Genomic DNA, 17,206 nt, shown 5'->3' on the forward strand with positions numbered 1-17,206 from the left:
CTAAGATCCCGCACATGGCCAAAACACACACACACACAAAACAAACAAAAAAAAACAATGAAGTTTTATTTCTCCTCTATGTGTACCTCAGATTGACTGGGACCTCTGCTACCTGTTATCATCAGTCTCACTCCCAGACCTAGAATGATGAAGTAGTTACTGTGGAGAATAAAATTTCTGGTCATTGTGGGAGAGAGAAAAGAGCTTTGAAGGGTCTCTTGAAGGCAATTAAATGCTCAGCCTGGAATTCAACTACCCTTCATCTCATTGGCCAGAATTAGTCTCATGGCCCTACCCAAAGAAGGCCAGGAAGTATATCTTACCATGGGCAGAGAAGGCACAGATCTGGGCATTTCACTGAGCTGCATTAATGGCTACAAGTCTATTTGCTTCCTTGTGGTGTCATTTTACTTGTTCCTCTCTCTCTTGAACTTCCTGAAAGTGAAAGATAACTCTAGAACTTGATTTGATTCAGGCTCAGTAATTTTGGCATGAGCACTTCATAGGTTGGTCTATATGCTTCACATTGCATCATATCAGGAGGCACCATGTTTAATTGTAGTAGATTCTAGCAGTAGTGGCTACCACTTCCTCCCCACTCCCAATTTAGTCACACCTCCTTATATCCATTCCCTTGGGTAGACCCCTCTTGTTCTGACTCTGGGCTTGGCCATATAACGTGATTTGGGAAACAGGACAATAGCAAATATGATACAAGCAGAGACTCAAAGCGTTGGCACTTTGTGGCTGTCCCTCTTTTGCTACTTTTTTAGAATGCTGAGACTGGTAAGAAAGTATCATGTGATAACAAGAAAGCTGGCAAATCCAAAATTTGTAGGGTTGGTCAGTGACCCAGGGAAGAGCTGATGTTGCAATACAAGTCTGAAGGCCCATCTGCTGGCAGAATTCTTTCTTGCCCAGGGGAGGTCAGTCTTTGTTCTACTAAGGTCTTCAACTGATGGATAAGGCTCACCCACATTATGGAGGGCAGTCTGCTTTACTCAATGTCCACCAATGTTACTGTCATCTAAAAGATACCTACACAGAAACATCCAGAATAATGTCTGAACAAATATCTGGGCACTGTGACCCAGTCAATATGATACATAAAATTAACTATCACATATATATTTCACTAAGACTGTGTTGTGGCTTGAACTGCGTCTCCCAAAAGATATGATGAAATCTTAACCCCTGGTACCTGTGAATGCAACCTTACTTGGAAACAGGATCATTGCAGATGTAATTAGTTAAGATGAGATAATACTGGAGTAGGGTGCACCTTTAATTCAATATGACAGTGTCCTTATAAGAAGAGGAGAAGGCACAGAATATGCATTGAGGGAAGATGATGTGGAGAAACACAGAAAGAATGCCATATGACGATGGAGGCAGAAACTGGGGCTATGGTGCCACAAGTCACGGAATGCCAAGGACTGCCAGAAACACCAGAAGCTAAAAGAAAGGCATGGAACACATTCTCCCTCAGAACTCTGATAGGAACAAACCCTGCCAATACCTTGATTTCCAACTTCTAGCCTCCAGAACTGAGAAAATAGATTTCTATTGTTGTAAGCTACCAAGTTTGTGGTACTTTATTACAGCAGCTATAAGAAACTAACATACCCGCGCACCGCGATTAAGAGTGGCCCCCACTTGCCGCAACTAGAGAACACCCTCGCACAGAAACGAGGACCCAACACAGCCAAAAATAAATTAAAAAAAAAAAAAAAGAGAGACTAACATAGACTGCATAGATAAAATACTATATTCTAATGCCATTTTTTTCCCCTGTGGGTTTATCAATTGTAACAGAGTTAGGTTCATGCATTTCTATTGTTTTCAACATTTTGGAATTGCTCTTTAACTTTTGGCTATATTATTTATGTTTTCAAATTCAAGTTGTATAATAAGATATATTCAGAGAAGTCTTATATCCCCACCCGAATCTGTCCTATCCTGTTCATTTCCTTCCCAAAATATAAAGAAAATCAAATAATATCAATAATGGTTGTCTCTGGGAAGTAAGATTATATGTTTCCTAACTCTTCTCTGAGGTCTTGAAATCAAAATAAAATAAAATAAAGATAAAATGATTTGTCCTACAGGGCCCAGTTCAAGTTCCATGACCTCAAAGAAACCATCCCATAAATACTTTCTCTTTTTTGAACTCGTACATTGTTTATTTTCCATATTGCTCCCTTAGCCCTTTGCATCAATCAATCAATAAATTTAAAAAATGAATGCACTGATATCTGAAGGGTACTATGTTAGATACTGTGGGGACACAATGTATTATCAGTTGTTTTCATGTATAGTCACATCCTTGATTAAGCTGTATACCGAAGCAAAAGCTTTCTTATGCCCTACACGGTGGCCGTCACTGCTGTCTGATGAACCAAATTCCTACAAAATGTTGAGGAGAAAATAAATAAAAACTGAAACAGATTGATACAAATACCTTTAATAATAACAACTTCATGTTTAAATAAATATATTGTTAAAAAATAGTGCAAGAGTATTTTGTTATAATTATTAAGAAAGATTTGAGACTGCTATTCCCTCTGCAGAAACACTATGCACAGATGCAAAATGATCAAAGGCTGATACAATAATGAATCTCAAGTAAGTGGCGTGGCCATCACGTACCTGTAGGGGAAAAATCAATATAGATGATTTAGAATTCTAGTTAACTGTTAAACAAGCAGTTAGCAGAAGAAAGTGTTTGATGCAAGAATAATATTCTAAATATATAATGATTTATAAGATATAATGTTCAGAAGAGAAGCCAGCCACACGTAACAGTACAGTTATTCTGATATGTAGCAGCCAAATATCAGCCTTGGTTTGAGGAAGAATAGCAGGTGGAGTTAAAAATTGCACTGTACAATTCTGATTAAAATTTTCAAGTAATTTATTTTATTTATTTATTTTTGGCTGCATTGGGTCTTTGTTGCTGCGCATGGGCTTTCTCTAGTTGCGGCGAGTGGGGGCTACTCTTTGTTGCGGTGTGCAGGCTTCTCATTGCTGTGGCTTCTCTTATTGTGGAACACGGGCTCTAGGCACACGGGCTTCAGTAGTTGTGGCACAAGGGCTCAGTAGTTGTGGCTCACAGGCTCTAGAGTGCAGGCTCAATAATTGTGGCACACGGGCTTAGCTGCTCCGTGGCACGTGGGATCTTCCTGGACCAGGGCTCGAACCTGTGTCCCCTGCACTGGCAGGTGGATCTTAACCACTGTGCCACCAGGGAAGCCCTGATTAATTTTTTTAAGTGTTTTTCTGAAGTATTTTTCATAATAAGAGATTTCATTTGTTGGATGATGCCTCAGAATACACTACCCTGAATATTACTATACTTTTACATTTATATAAAAATGTAAAAAAAGTCTCCAAAAAGCAATTTGGCAGTATATATAAGAAGCTATAAATATGTCTATACCCATGGACCCAGTAATTCCATTCCTTGAAATTTAATTTTAGAAAATAATTAAAAAGGTGAACATTGTGGTAGCAGGAACAGGCATAAGATGTCCCCTGTAGTATTAGTTATAATGACAGAGAGAGGAAAAAGGAAATCAGTTAACATCTATCTGCATACATTTAATTTTAAAATTATAAAGCTTTTGATACATTATTAAATTTTTAAAAGATACAAATTTTTTCATACATACTATTATAACTATGTAATGCATTTGGTTAACAACTAGAAGAAAATAAGTATAGTAAAAGCTGTTGTGAGACGGTACTAAACTTTGGGTGATTTACAGTCTTCCATTCCCCCTTACTTTTCTCCAAATGCTCTATGATGCTGCAACCCTCCCTGATCCACAGTGAGTCCTGAAACAAAATACTCAGCAGAGGCTTACTAGCCATAACCCATTAATAAAGATGGAGAAAAACAGGAAGATAAAATTCAGTCTAATTAATCATTTTTCTGGTCCCCACTGGCCTCCCCAGTCATTGGGCACACTTAGGTGGTAGAGAAGATAATTAACAGGATTCAAAAACTCCTAGAGAATCATTTGAAACACCGATTTCATAGCAGCTGCCAGTAAGTTGTGAAGAAGGAAACCTAATGGACAAGGTACCTCTTTAACCCTTATTTAGAGACACCTTAGTTAAATAAACACTACTACCTAAAAAACACATATTCACAGTTGTTTGGCTTTTTGTGTTTGTCTAAAACCAGGGCCTGACAAACTAGCAGGAACAGAGAAACTCCTGATGAGGCAGCAGCTTCCTCATCAACGGGCATTCATTCCACTTGACAAGCAAAGCCCAATGGAATGTTGTTGGAAACTGCTGGTTCTCTTTTCACCTCATCTCTCTTTGGCTTATTTGTTGCTGATCCTATGCTCCAGTTCCCTTATCTGAATCTCCCTTGTCCTTTCATACTTAAATTAACATCCGATTTTGGCATCTCAACCTTTTTTGATTCCTATTCTATAAGGCCCACAGAATCAAATGAAAGGAAAGCAAGTACATACTACAAAATAAATGAATAAACAAAACAAAAACAAGTGAATTCTGTTCTATCCTTGCCGTCATATTATTATTATGCTGTCATATATTATTGAGAATAACCGTCTCTATTGGTTGATGAGACACAGAACCTATAATATTATGAGGGTATTTATTAACTTTATGACTATGGAGATAGGTGTAAAATTTAAATATGCTGTGCTGGCTAAAGATAATGTTTATCTCTTCAAAGTATATTTACTTACCATAATTTCTTCATTTTGAAGCTGCCCCTCTGTATGTACCAGATCTAAAACACAAATTCAACAGAATTGGGGTAGGGCTCAAAATGCATGAGGACATATTGAAATTTATATTCAGCAACACATGATATCTGGTAAACTATAGTCAGACCAGATTTACCAGTGTTTTGGGGTTAAAATTCAATATAAAAATAGAGATATTTGATATAAAAGGTATGAAAGATAAACTATGAGCTATAAAATATCTCTAGTGAGTATAAATAAAAGTAAATGTAAATTACAGTAAAGGAATATAAAGTGAAGAATTGATAAAATGTGAAAGTCCTTTTTAAGGATCAAGTTACTAAGAGTAATTGCAGGCCTGAAAGGAGCCATCTTACCATTCTCATGGGTACAGACTAGGGCTCAATTTCTCACAATGAATTTTCACTATGATGCTGAGTTATGCCACCCATGAATTGATCTTTTCTGGTGTCCAGCTTTAGAAAACCTTTAATTGTGTAATTTTAGGACAGATTATCTTATTTGGTCATGAGTTAATCACATCAAACATTCTTTTGGAAACATGAAATATTTAATTGATACAATAATGTCGACATTATTTAGAAATTAATTTTGTTTGTATCAAAATAGTGTACATAATTTTAAAAGGCATGTAGTACAAAAAGGGAAGTTTCTGGGAAGTAAGATTATGTATGACTTTCTGTTTCCTAACCTTTCTCTGAAGTAATGAAAAATAGTAATTCCCTGCTTGACCCCTTTTCCTCCAGTCCTGCTCCCTAAAGGCAAATGTTTTCAACACTTTAAGCTGTTTTTCCTGGAATTATGTTTTATACTCCTTTTCTTGATTTATCAATTTTTTACTGACTTTATATTATGGTAGGTAAAATTTATGTCTCTTGGACCAATATCCTCTTCCTCCTCCTCCTGCAAATTTTCCCTCCTGCCATCCTCTCAATTTTGAAATCAATACTTGATGGTTATACTATTATCTATATAAACATTATTTACTGCTGAAATAATAAATTGTGACACATTTTCTTTCTTAGACAACTCCTCCTCTACTAGAAGTTAATAATAACCTCTTCTTTCATTTGCTTCATTTTTTTAAATTATGAAAAATTGGAAAATCTCAAACATACATAAAAGACAGGATATAACTCCTATATATACCCATAATCTTGAATTTGCAATTACTAAAATTTCACCATACTTGATTTATCTAATTTTTTTTGCTAAAGTATTTTAAAGAAAGTCTAAGACATAATTACATTTCACCTTTAAATATTTGGTTATCTATCTCTAAATAAGAATATTTTCTTATATAACTACAATGCCATTATCATAGTACAATAAAAAATGCTTTAATATCCAGTCCATATTCAAATTTCCCCATTGTCCCCCTAACAGTCTTTTTATAGTTGGTTTATTCAAATCAGAATTAAGTCTCTTTTAATCTTGAACTGCTTTCTCTCCCACACACATTTTTTTCCCACACCACTGACTTACTGAAGAGAGCAGGTCAGTTATCCTGTAAATGTCCCTCATTTTCTCATATTGCCTCCTCGTGGTTTCATTTAATTTGTTCTCTATCCCCTTTTCCTATAGATTGGAATTCGAGCTAAAGGCTTGATTATATTGAGGTTTTAAGGCCTTCATCATATGTCTGGTGATTTTTGGCTTCTGTTACTCATGAATAGATCATTTGAAAAATGTGCATGAGCCAGACTCGTTGACTACTGGACTTTGATAGGGTGACCAGGAATGACCTAGCCTGTGTCAGTATCCATAGATCTTCTGGGACCATTCAGTTTCTCCAAAGATGAATCCTCCAATCTCCTGGCTGGGGCTATATTCCTGGTTGCTGAGCAGAGCACAGGAAGGAGGCTGGAGTTCCCACCACTCAATATGTACGCTTCCACTTAAATCCCTTGTTTTCTACTCCATGTCTCATTCACTCTCTTTACTATGCCTCGTCTCCTTGAGTCCTGAGCCTCAACATTCAATGTTCCTAGTCACCTCTTGGGGGTGGTTTGTGGGAGGAAAGACTGGTCACTAGCTTTATAGGGGAGAAGGTACCTAGGGTCCTTTTTAATATACATATATATGTGTGTGTCACAAGTATCATTCAAGTCATCTTTTTTCACCAAAATGCAGCCCAGTTGGAAATACAGAGTAAAGGACAATTCTCTACTTCTTCATGATCAGAACAATGTTGGTGAAACAGTACATACCTCTTTCAATCCACTGCTCAAAATCAACTGGCTCTTTAGAAGTGCTCTTTTCAATCCTCAAGGTCCGTACTGACATTGTAAATAAACAAAATAAAGTGTTAATATCTATCTAATTCTATGTTGCTGTCCCTGTATTCCTTTTTTCCTTTGTCTGAGACCGTCAGGCATTGGTGGGACTGCACAAAGTACTGGGATCAGGAACAACATGTTCTGAAAATCACTCACTCCCTCCGTTTTTCCGTAAGTCCCTACAGTAAAATGCAGACTGTGTAACTGTAATCTTACAAGTGTTTGCAAGCATACAACACAAAGCTAGTAGGGTCTTTCTGCATTTGGAATTATCTAGATTTTTGGGTTTTTGTACACTGGTAAATAATACCATTAGTCGTCTTGATCATAAAACTTTATGGAGAAACTACTATGAGTCAGACATATTCATTGCCTCTTCAATCTTAGGAGAAAGCTATTATTAACTTACTTTACTGATGAGGAAACAGGCTTAAAGAAATCAGGCAACTTAGAGAAGCCAGGTGAAGTGTTCAATGATATAGAGCTAGTAAGTACTAGAACTGGAATTCAGACTTTAGGTCTGACTCCAGAGCCTTCGCAATTAATGACAGAAGAGAAAATGCAGTCATCTTCCTTCTGCACTGTTTTTTTCCCTTTACCCCTAAATCAGTTCCCTTCACCCCAAATCCATTCTTCCCCTTCTGTGTTCTGTGCCCTGTGGGGAGGACCCCTGGGGACTGCATCACCTGGACTCACTTGCCCACTGCCTACTGGTTGGATTTGGCCAACTGGAGGCACTGGAAGGAAACTGAAGAGCAGTGGGGAAGTGACATCAGGTTGTATTTTCTCTGCGCCCTTCCCATTTCAGTGCCGTGTCTGACAGTTGTTATGTCCGTTCATGGTTACGGCTCCTGTTGGGCAGGCTCTTATGCATGGGCTCCAGCACTCACTGGGCTCCAGCAATACTATTTCCGTCCCTTGGCCCAGGGGAGGTAATGGCTTACTGCTGTAGCCACTTTCTGGGTGTCTCACCATCCCTAGTTGTTCCCTTAACCCAGGCCATAATTCTGTAAGTAGTCCCATCAATAATGTCTCTTCATCTGAGTCATCTGGGGTATATCCTGTTTCCTGCCATGATTTTGTCTGACATACTTTATCCTTAAATAAACATAAGACAGGATTAGGATGATGTTCCAGTGGGAGATAGTCTTCCTGAATCACTCGGAAAATGCCATTATTAATAAAAGAATCAAAATTATCAAATGCAAATAATCAGGGTTATCAGATTTTCAGTAAGAATTTGACAGAGAACCCCTAGCCAAAAGAATCTGGAATAAAGATGTCCAGAAACCTAGTGTTCTGGCAAGCTGGCTTCTTATATTCATAACACGGTCTTTTGCCAAAGGCTTTCACGTAGTAAATTGCATGGAAATTATTATGTGCTTTGGAAGGGTTTCAAATTTGCAGTTTCAGAGAGGCTAACTGTGCTCAAGGCAGTTAACCCATACTCCCCACCCATCAACCCCACCAAGAAAACTGGATTCCATGCGGTAAAAAAAAATCAGTGTTTTGCCAAAAGTTTACATATGTGCCTTCTGCCTATGGAAAAACTGAAAGATGATGAAAATTAATGAAATGAAGTGAAATGAAAATATCATGCTTACCAAAGTAACTCTGGATTAAAAGCCTTTCAATCCTTACATGTTTGTGAAAACAAATAATGAACTCTTGGGGAAACATTCCTGTGGTGGTCCAAAATGTTTCTGGATTTCTATTGTTAATTTTAAAGAAAAAGAGAAAAAAAACAGCCAAATGTTTAGAAATGTTTAATCACAAAATTCTAGTGAATAACTATTTAAAAAAATAAACGACCACCGGATTCTTGCAACCCCTTTCTTTCTTTCTTTCTTTTTTTAAAAATATTTATTTATTTATTTGGCTGCACCGGGTCTTAGTTGTGGCACATGGGATCTTTACTTGTGGCATGCGGGATCTAGTTCCCTGACCAGGGATCGAACCTGGGCCTCCTGCGTTGGGAGCACAGTCTTAACCACTGGACCACCAGGGAAGTCCCACAACCCCTTTCTAACTGTTCATTCTGCCTCTAATCTCTCCCCAACTTTAATAATTCTTTACTATTACCAGATACATTTTTTAAAAAATGGAATTGATGTCACTCTTGCCTAAAAGCAGTGACCCCTTACTGCCTATGAATCTAAACTCCTTAGTATGGCATTTTATGACCCTGTACAATCTGGTCCCATCATTAAGTATATCGTCCCCCATCGTGATATCATCTCCCATTATTGTAGTCACGTTGGACCAATTAAAATTCTGCAAACACGTCATGTAGGCTCATGCCTCTGTGCCTTAGTTCATGAGGTTCTCTTGACCTAAAAAGCCCTTCTTCCTGTGCAAAAGTTTATTCACTTTTTGGTCACATCTCTCCAACCCCAACAAATCACAGTAACTTTCTCCCTCCTTTGCACTCACCTCACACACAGCATCCATTTTTACATTAGCACTTTTCTCTTGTGTTTTTATTGCTCCAGCTACACCCTCTGTAAGTCCAACCACTTTCTCTTAGTCACCTTTATATCCCCAGCAACTATCACAATGGCTGACCCACAGCAGATACACAACAGATGTTTGTTGAAAAAAATTAAAACATGCACTCAATGTTGGTCATATACTATGTAAAATTACATATATACCTAGACACACACACACATATATAGTATTGACTACAGAAATAATCACTTCTATTTTAATTATATAAGGTTTTTCTTTCTCTTTTGGAGGTAAAATTTACCTACAGTGGAATTTCTCTTAAGTGCAATTCAAAGTTTTGATAAATGTATATGCTTATGTAACCAATATCGCAAGGTAACCAATACCCTAATCAAGATAAAGAACGTTTCCATCACTCTAGAAACTTCCCTTCTCTTCCCTCCAAACAACCTCCCTTATGCAACCACTGCTCTGATTCCTATCACCACAGACTATGCTATAGTTTGTTTATTCATTATTTGTTTGATATTTTTGTTGAATATTTGAATTGCTTCCAATTTTTTACTGTTATGAGTAAAACTTCTATAAACATTCTTGTACAGGTGTTTTTGTGGATGTTTTCATTTCTCTTGGATAATTACTAGGAGTGAAATTGCTGAGTCATAAGGTAAAGGTATGTTTAATTTTATAAGATGATGTCAGACTTCCAAAGTGGTTGTGCCATTTTCCATTCCTAACAGAAATGTGACGGAGTTCTAGTTGCTCCACATCCTTGACAACATTTGCTGTTGTCAGGCTTTTTAGCCATTCTAGTGGATGTGAAACGATATCTGACTATGTTATTAATTTGCATTTCCCTGATGACAAATTATTCTAAGCCCTTTTTCATGTGTTTTTGGCCATTCATATATTTTCTTTCGTGAAGTGTCTGTTAAGTATTTTCTCATTTTTAAAAAAGCTCTTTTGGACTTCCCTGGTGGCGCAGTGGTTAAGAATCTGCCTGCCAATGCAGGGGACATGGGTTCAAGCCCTTGCCCAGAAAGATCCCACATGCGACACAGCAACTAAGCCCGTGTGCCACAACTGCTGAGCCTGTGCTCTAGAGCCCACGAACCACAATTACTGAGCCCGTGCGCCACAACTACTGAAGCCCATGCACCTAGAGCTCATGCTCCACAACAAGAGAACCCACCGCATGGAGAAGCCCGTGCACTGCATCGAAGAGTAACCCCCGCTCGCCACAACTAGAGAAAGCCCGCACAGCAATGAAGATGCAACACAGCCAAAAATAAATAATAAATTTATTTTAAAAAACTTTTTTTTTTTTTTGTGGTACGCGGGCCTCTCACTGTTGTGGCCTCTCCCGTTGCGGAGCACAGGCTCCGGACGCACAGCCTCAGCGGCTATGGCCCACGGGCCCAGCCGCTCCGCGGCATGTGGGATCCTCCCGGACCAGGGCACACACCCGCGTCCCCCGCATTGGCTGGTGGACTCTCAACCACTGCGCCACCAGGGAAGCCCTTAATTAGTTTTATTTTTGGTGAAGTCCAGTTTTATTACTCTTTTCTTTTATGCTTAGTAATTTTTGTGCCTGCCTTCCTTCCTTCCTCCCTCCCTCTCTTTATTTTTGGCTGCATTGGGTCTTCATTGCTGTGCGTGGTCTTCCTCTAGATGCGGTGAGTGGGGGCTACTCTCTTCGTTGCAGTGCGCGGGCTTCTCACTGCGGTGGCTTCTCTTATTGCCAATCATGGGCTCTAGGTGTGCAGGCTTCAGTAGTTGTGGCTCGCGGGCTCTAGAGTGCAGGCTCAGCAGTTGTGGTGCACGGGCTTAGTTGCTCCATGGCGTGTGGGATCTTCCCGGACCAGGGCTCAAACCCATGTCCCCTGCATTGGCAGGAGGATTCTTAACCACTGCACCATCAGGGAAGCCCTGTGTTTTTATTAAGAAACCTTTGCCTACTTCATTGTCACAAAAGTACTTTCTTGTATTTTCTTTTAGAAACTTAATTATTTTAGCTTTGAATTGAGTTCTATTATCCATATTGAATTAATTTTTGTGTTTAGTATGAGGCAGGGGTTGAGGGTTTTTTTAATCCACATGTTTATTCAGTCATTCCAGCACCACGTTAAAAAGACTTTCCTTGGACTTCCCTGGTGGCGCAGTGGTTAAGAATCTGACTGCCAATGCAGGGGCCACGGGTTTGATCCCTGGTCCAGGAAGATCCCACATGCCGCGGAGAAACTAAGCCCAACTACTGAGCCTGCGCACCACAACTATTAAAGTCCGTGCGCCCTAGAGTCCACATGCCATAACTACTGAGCCTGTGTGCTGCAACTACTGAAGCCCGTGCACCTAAAGTCCGTGCTCCGCAAGAGAAGCCACCACAATGCGAAGACAGTGTACCACAATGAAGAGTAGCCCCTGCTCACCACGGCTAGAGAAAGCCTGCACACAGCAATGGAGACCCAATGCTGCCAAAAAAAAAAGAAAGACTTTCCTTTTCCTATTGAATCACCTAAGTGTCTTTTCCTAAAATTAATGAACTGTCTATGGGTGTATGTACTTCTGCCCCTCCATTTTATTCCATTGACCTGTTTCTGTATCCTTAGCCTTTTGTCAAAAAGTAATTGACTTTATATGTGTGGGTCTATTTCTGGGATCTCTAGTCTGTTCCACTGATCTATATAGATCTATCTTTACAAAAATGCCATGTTGTTTTGATTACTGTGTATTTATTTTAAATCTTGAAATCAGATAATTTAAGATTTCTTCTTTTCAAAATTAGTCTGACAAGATTAGTTTGCATTTCTATACACATTTCAGAATCAACTTGTTAATTTCTATGTAAAAGTCTATCGAGATTTACTGAATCTATAGGTCATTTAAGGGAGAAACAGCCACTGTAACAATATTGAGTTTTCCAATCATGAATGTAGTATATCTTTTCGTTTACTTAGTTCTTTCATTTCTCTCAGCAACGTTTTATAGTTTTGAGTGTAAAGGTCTTGCATGTCTTATTAAATTTATTTTTAACTATTTCACATCTTAAATGCTAATGTAATTGGAATTTTTAAAAAATTCATTTTCTAAATGCTTCCTACTAGTATATAGTAATACAATTGATTTTTGTGTATTGACCTCGCTAAATTTACTTATTAGCTCTAGCAGTTTTTTGCAGATTCCTTAGGGTTATGTAGATTCACATAATCTGCGAACAAAGGCAATATTTTTTTAGTGGCCAATAGCTCTTGATTTACACACACACACACACACACCTGGAGAAACTGAAACTCAAATAAATGTTATGAATAGTTCAAAAGGCTACTTGGTTACAAGATATGTAAAGAGGACTCATTCTAAAGCTTATTTTTCCTTGTTGCCATCTGGAAGGGGAAGGCTCTTTGGGGAAATACCACAAGGGTGCATTTTGATCATTATCCTCATTATGTCTAATAATTTTCTTTAAAAAATTTTTTTAAATTTTATATAATTTTAAAGGTTACTTTGCATTTACAGTTATTACAAAATATTGGCTATATTCCCCATGTTGTACAATACATCCTTGAGCCTATCTTACACCCAATAGTTTCCCCCTCTCCTCTCCCCACTGGTAAACACTAGTTTGTTCCCTAGATCTGTAAGTCTGCTTCATTTCTTGTTATATTCATTAGTTTGTTGTGTCTTTTAGATTCCACACGTAAGTGATATCATACTATACTGAACAAAGATAATTTTGCTCTCTTTCCAATCTTTATGACTTCTATGTCTTTTCTTGCCTTATTGCATTGTTTAAGACCTCCAGGACAATACTGAATAGAAATGGTGAGAACAAACATCCTTGATTTGTTTCCAATACTGGAGGGGAAGCATTTTTTTTTAACCGAACAGTTGATTTACAATATTATATTAGTTTCAGGTGTACAGCACAGTGATTCACTATTTTTATAGATTATACTCCATTTAAGGTTATTACAAAATAATGGTTATATTTCCCTGTGTTGTACAACAGGGGTCCCCAACCCCTGGACCACGGACCAGTACTGGTCTGCAGCTTTTTAGGAACCAGGCCGCCCAGCGGGAGGTGAGCAGTGGTCAAGTACGTGGAGCTTCACCTGCCACTCCCCATTGCTTGTGTTACTGCCTGAACCACCCCACCCCCACCCCCTGGTCCATGGAAAAATTGTCTTTCACAAAACTGGTCCCTAGTGCCAAAAAGGCTGTGGACTGCTGCTGTACAATATATCTTTGTTGCTTATCTATTTTGTATGTAGTAGTTTGTATCTCTTAATCTCATACCCCTATCTTGCCCCTCCCCATTTCCCTCTCCCCACTGATATCCATGAGTTTGTTTTCTATATCTGTGAGTCTGTTTCTGTTTTGTTATATATACTCATTTGTTCTATTGGGAAAGCATTTATTATTTCATCATTAAGCTGAAAATTTTTAGTAGATACCTTTATCAAACTGAGAAAATTCCCTTCTCTTTTTAATTTTTTGAGAGTTGTTATCATGAATGGATGCTGAATTTTGTCAAATGATTTTTTGGAATGATCATATGATTTTTTTTCTCCCTTGTTCTGGCAATATGGTAAATTACACTCAATCTGTATTCCTGTGATAATGTGGTAAATATGCCAATCTTGCATTCTTATGATAAACTCCATTAGCTGAATTCAATTTATAAGGTTTTTTGGGTCTATGTTTACAAAGGATACTGTTCTTTAATTGTCCTTTCTTGTAAAGTCTTTGTCAGGCTTTGGTATCAGGGTTATGCTGTTCTCATAAAACAATCTGGGAAATGTTTCTCCTCTATTTTTGAAAGGGTTTCTAAAAGACTGGTACTATTTTTTCTCTAAATATTTTACATAATTTCTATAATTGATATAAACTATTCAAATTATTAAATTTCTTCTTGTGTCATTTTTATAGGTTGAGTTTTTCAAGGCATCTGTCCATTTCATCTAAGTTTTCAAACTGATTAGCCTAAATCTGTTCTTGATACTGACTTACTATTGTTTTAGAATCTGTAGTGATATTGCTTCTTTCATTTCTGGTACTAGTAACTTGCATTTTCTCTTTTTATTTTAGTCAGTCTTGCTAGAGGTTTATAACTTTTATAAACCTTTTCACATAGTCAACTTTTGGCTTTGATAATTTTTTCTGTCTGTCTATTTTCTATTTCATTGATTTCTGCTCTTACCTTTGTTATTTATTGTCCTCTACTTTCTTTTGGTAAAATTTGTTCTTTGTTATCTAGCTTCCTAAGGGAGACATTTAATTATTGTTTTTTGTTTTTGTTTTGTGTGCGGTACGCGGGTCTCTCACTGTTGTGGCCTCTCCCATTGTAGAGCACAGGCTCTGAACGTGCAGGCTCAGCGGCCATGGCTCACGGGCCCAGCCGCTCCGCAGCGTGTGGGATCCTCCCGGACTGGGACACGAACCAGCGTCCCCTGCATCGGCAGGCAGACCCCCAACCACTGTGCCACCAGGGAAGCCCTAATTATTGGTTTTAAAACATTCTTTTTTTTTTTTTTTTTGGCTGTGTTGTGTTTTCATTGCTGCATGTGGGATTCCTCTAGTTGCAGCGAGTAGGATCTACTCTTCATTGTGGTGCGTGGGCTTCTCACTGCAGTGGCTTCTCTTGTTGCTCCGCGTCAGCTCTAGGCGCGTGGGCTTCAGCAGTTGCAGCACGTGGGCTCAGTACTTGTGGCAACAGTCTCTAGGGCACACAGGCTTCAGTAGTTGCGGTGTGTGGGCTCAGCAGTGGTGGCACGGGGGCTCAGTAGCTCTGCAGCATGTGGGACCTTCCTGACCAGGGATTGAACCCATGTCCCCTGTGTTGGCAGGTGGATTCTTAACCACTGTGCCACCAGGGAAGTCAGAATATTTATTTATTTATTTGGCTGTGCCAGGTCTTTGTTGTGGCATGCAGGATCCTTAGTTGTGGCATGCGGGATCTTTTAGTTGTGGCATGCAGAATCTTTAGTTGTGGCATGTGGAATCTTTAGTTGTGGCATGCGGGATCTTTAGCTGCGGCATGCGGGATCTTAGTTGTGGCACGTGGGATCTTTAGTTGTGGCATGTGAACACTCAGTTGCAGCATGTGGGATCTAGTTCCCTGACGAGGGATAAAACCCGGGCCCCCTGAACTGGGAGCGTGGAGTCTTAGCTACTGGACTACCAGGGAAGTTCCCATCTGTCAGTTTTTGCTTTATGTATTTTTAATAACGATTATGAGGTCAACATACATTTAGATTATTTCTTCTTGAGGAATTGATATTTTGACATTATAAAATGTCCCCTTTACATCTGGAAATACTCCTTATATTTTACTTTGTCTGATATGACTATAGCCACAGCCACCTTCTCATGCTTACTATTGATAGGGTGCATCTTTTTCATCCTTCTTTTTTCAAACTATTCATGACTTTATATTTAAAGTACATCTCTTGCAGACACCATATACTTGGGTCTTTCATTTTTACCCAGTATAACCCTCTCTGCCATTTAATTGAAGTGTTTAGAATACTGGCATTTAATATAATTATTGATATGGTTGGGTTTAAGTCTTGCTATTCATTTTTATTTGTCTCTCCCATCTATTTTTTCTTGTACCATTTCTCCTTTCCTACCTACTTTAAAAAATATATATATATTTATTTATTTATTTTGGCTGCACCGGCTCTTAGTTGCAGCACGTGGGCTTATAGTTGAAGCATGCAGACTTCTTAGGTGCGGCATGCAGAATTCTTTGTTGCAGCATGTGAACTCTTAGTTGCAGCACACATGCAGGATCTAGTTCCCCAACCAGGGATCGAACCCAGGCCCCCTGTATTGCGAGTGTGGGGTCTTACCCACTGGACCACCAGGGAATTCCCTCCTTTCCTATCTACTTTTGAGTGAATCAACAAAAGTTTTAATGTTGCTTAATTCCTTTATTAGTTATTTAACTATAACTCTTATTTTTAGTGGCTGCTCTCAAAGTTATCAAACCTCATGACAGTCAATTTGCACTGAACTCCACTTTTGTGCCATTGTTTTAATATATTTTATACACACATATATAATAAATCCCACAATACAAAATGTTTTTTCCCATTAAGTGGTTAGCTGTCTTTCAAAATTATTAAAAGAGGGCTTCTCTGGTGGTGCAGTGGTTGAGAGTCCGCCTGCTGATGCAGGGATCGCGGGTTCATGCCCCGGTATGGGAGGATCCCACGTGCCGCGGAGGGGCTGGGCCCGTGAGCCGTGGCCATTGGGCCTGTGCGTCCGGAGCCTGTGCTCCGCGATGGGAGAGGCTGCAGCGGTGAGAGGCCCGCATACCGCAAAAAATTTAAAAAAAATTATTAAAAGAAAAGATAGTCTTTTATATTTACTGAAATATTTACCATTTCCAATGCACTTACTTTCTTCCTGAATGTTTGAATTTCTATCTAGTATTTTATCATTTTAACCTGCAGAACTTTCTTTAGCATTTCCTGTGATGCAAGTCTGTTTGTGGTAAGTGAAAAGTCTTTCTTATATCCTATATTTTTTAGTGATATTTTAACTAGACACAGAATTCTGGGTTGACAGGTTTGTTTCTCTTTTTTCTCCAGCATTTTAAAGATATGATTCCATTGTCACCTGAATTCCATTGCTTGTGATGCAAAGTTGGCTGTCACTGGTACCACTGTACCCCTGTATGTAATGTATTTTTTTGCTCCAGTTGTTCAAAAATTTTTTTCT

The 17,206-nt window shown here is 38.6% G+C and overlaps 1 protein-coding gene across 2 annotated transcripts in view; it reads right to left on the reverse strand.

Annotated features, from left to right (window-relative positions):
• Window positions 1-2,446: 2,446 nt before the first annotated feature.
• The window catches only part of IFT25 (intraflagellar transport 25), a 39,453-nt gene continuing 24,693 nt past the window's right edge, over window positions 2,447-17,206 (reverse strand). Inside the window, exons 4-7 of one of the 2 annotated variants that reach the window (XM_065888199.1) lie at window positions 8,632-8,738; window positions 6,959-7,027; window positions 4,728-4,771; window positions 2,447-2,649 (exon numbers count right to left, since the gene is read on the reverse strand). In XM_065888199.1, the coding sequence (XP_065744271.1) occupies window positions 2,536-2,649; window positions 4,728-4,771; window positions 6,959-7,027; window positions 8,632-8,738 (334 nt within the window). In that variant the 3' untranslated portion in view covers window positions 2,447-2,535. The remainder of the gene's footprint in view (window positions 2,650-4,727; window positions 4,772-6,958; window positions 7,028-8,631; window positions 8,739-17,206) is intronic. The other variant, XM_065888203.1, reaches the window with a different exon arrangement.

Source organism: Phocoena phocoena, chromosome 1 (assembly GCF_963924675.1).
Source record: "Phocoena phocoena chromosome 1, mPhoPho1.1, whole genome shotgun sequence".
In the NCBI taxonomy this organism is placed as follows: Eukaryota; Metazoa; Chordata; class Mammalia; order Artiodactyla; family Phocoenidae; genus Phocoena; species Phocoena phocoena.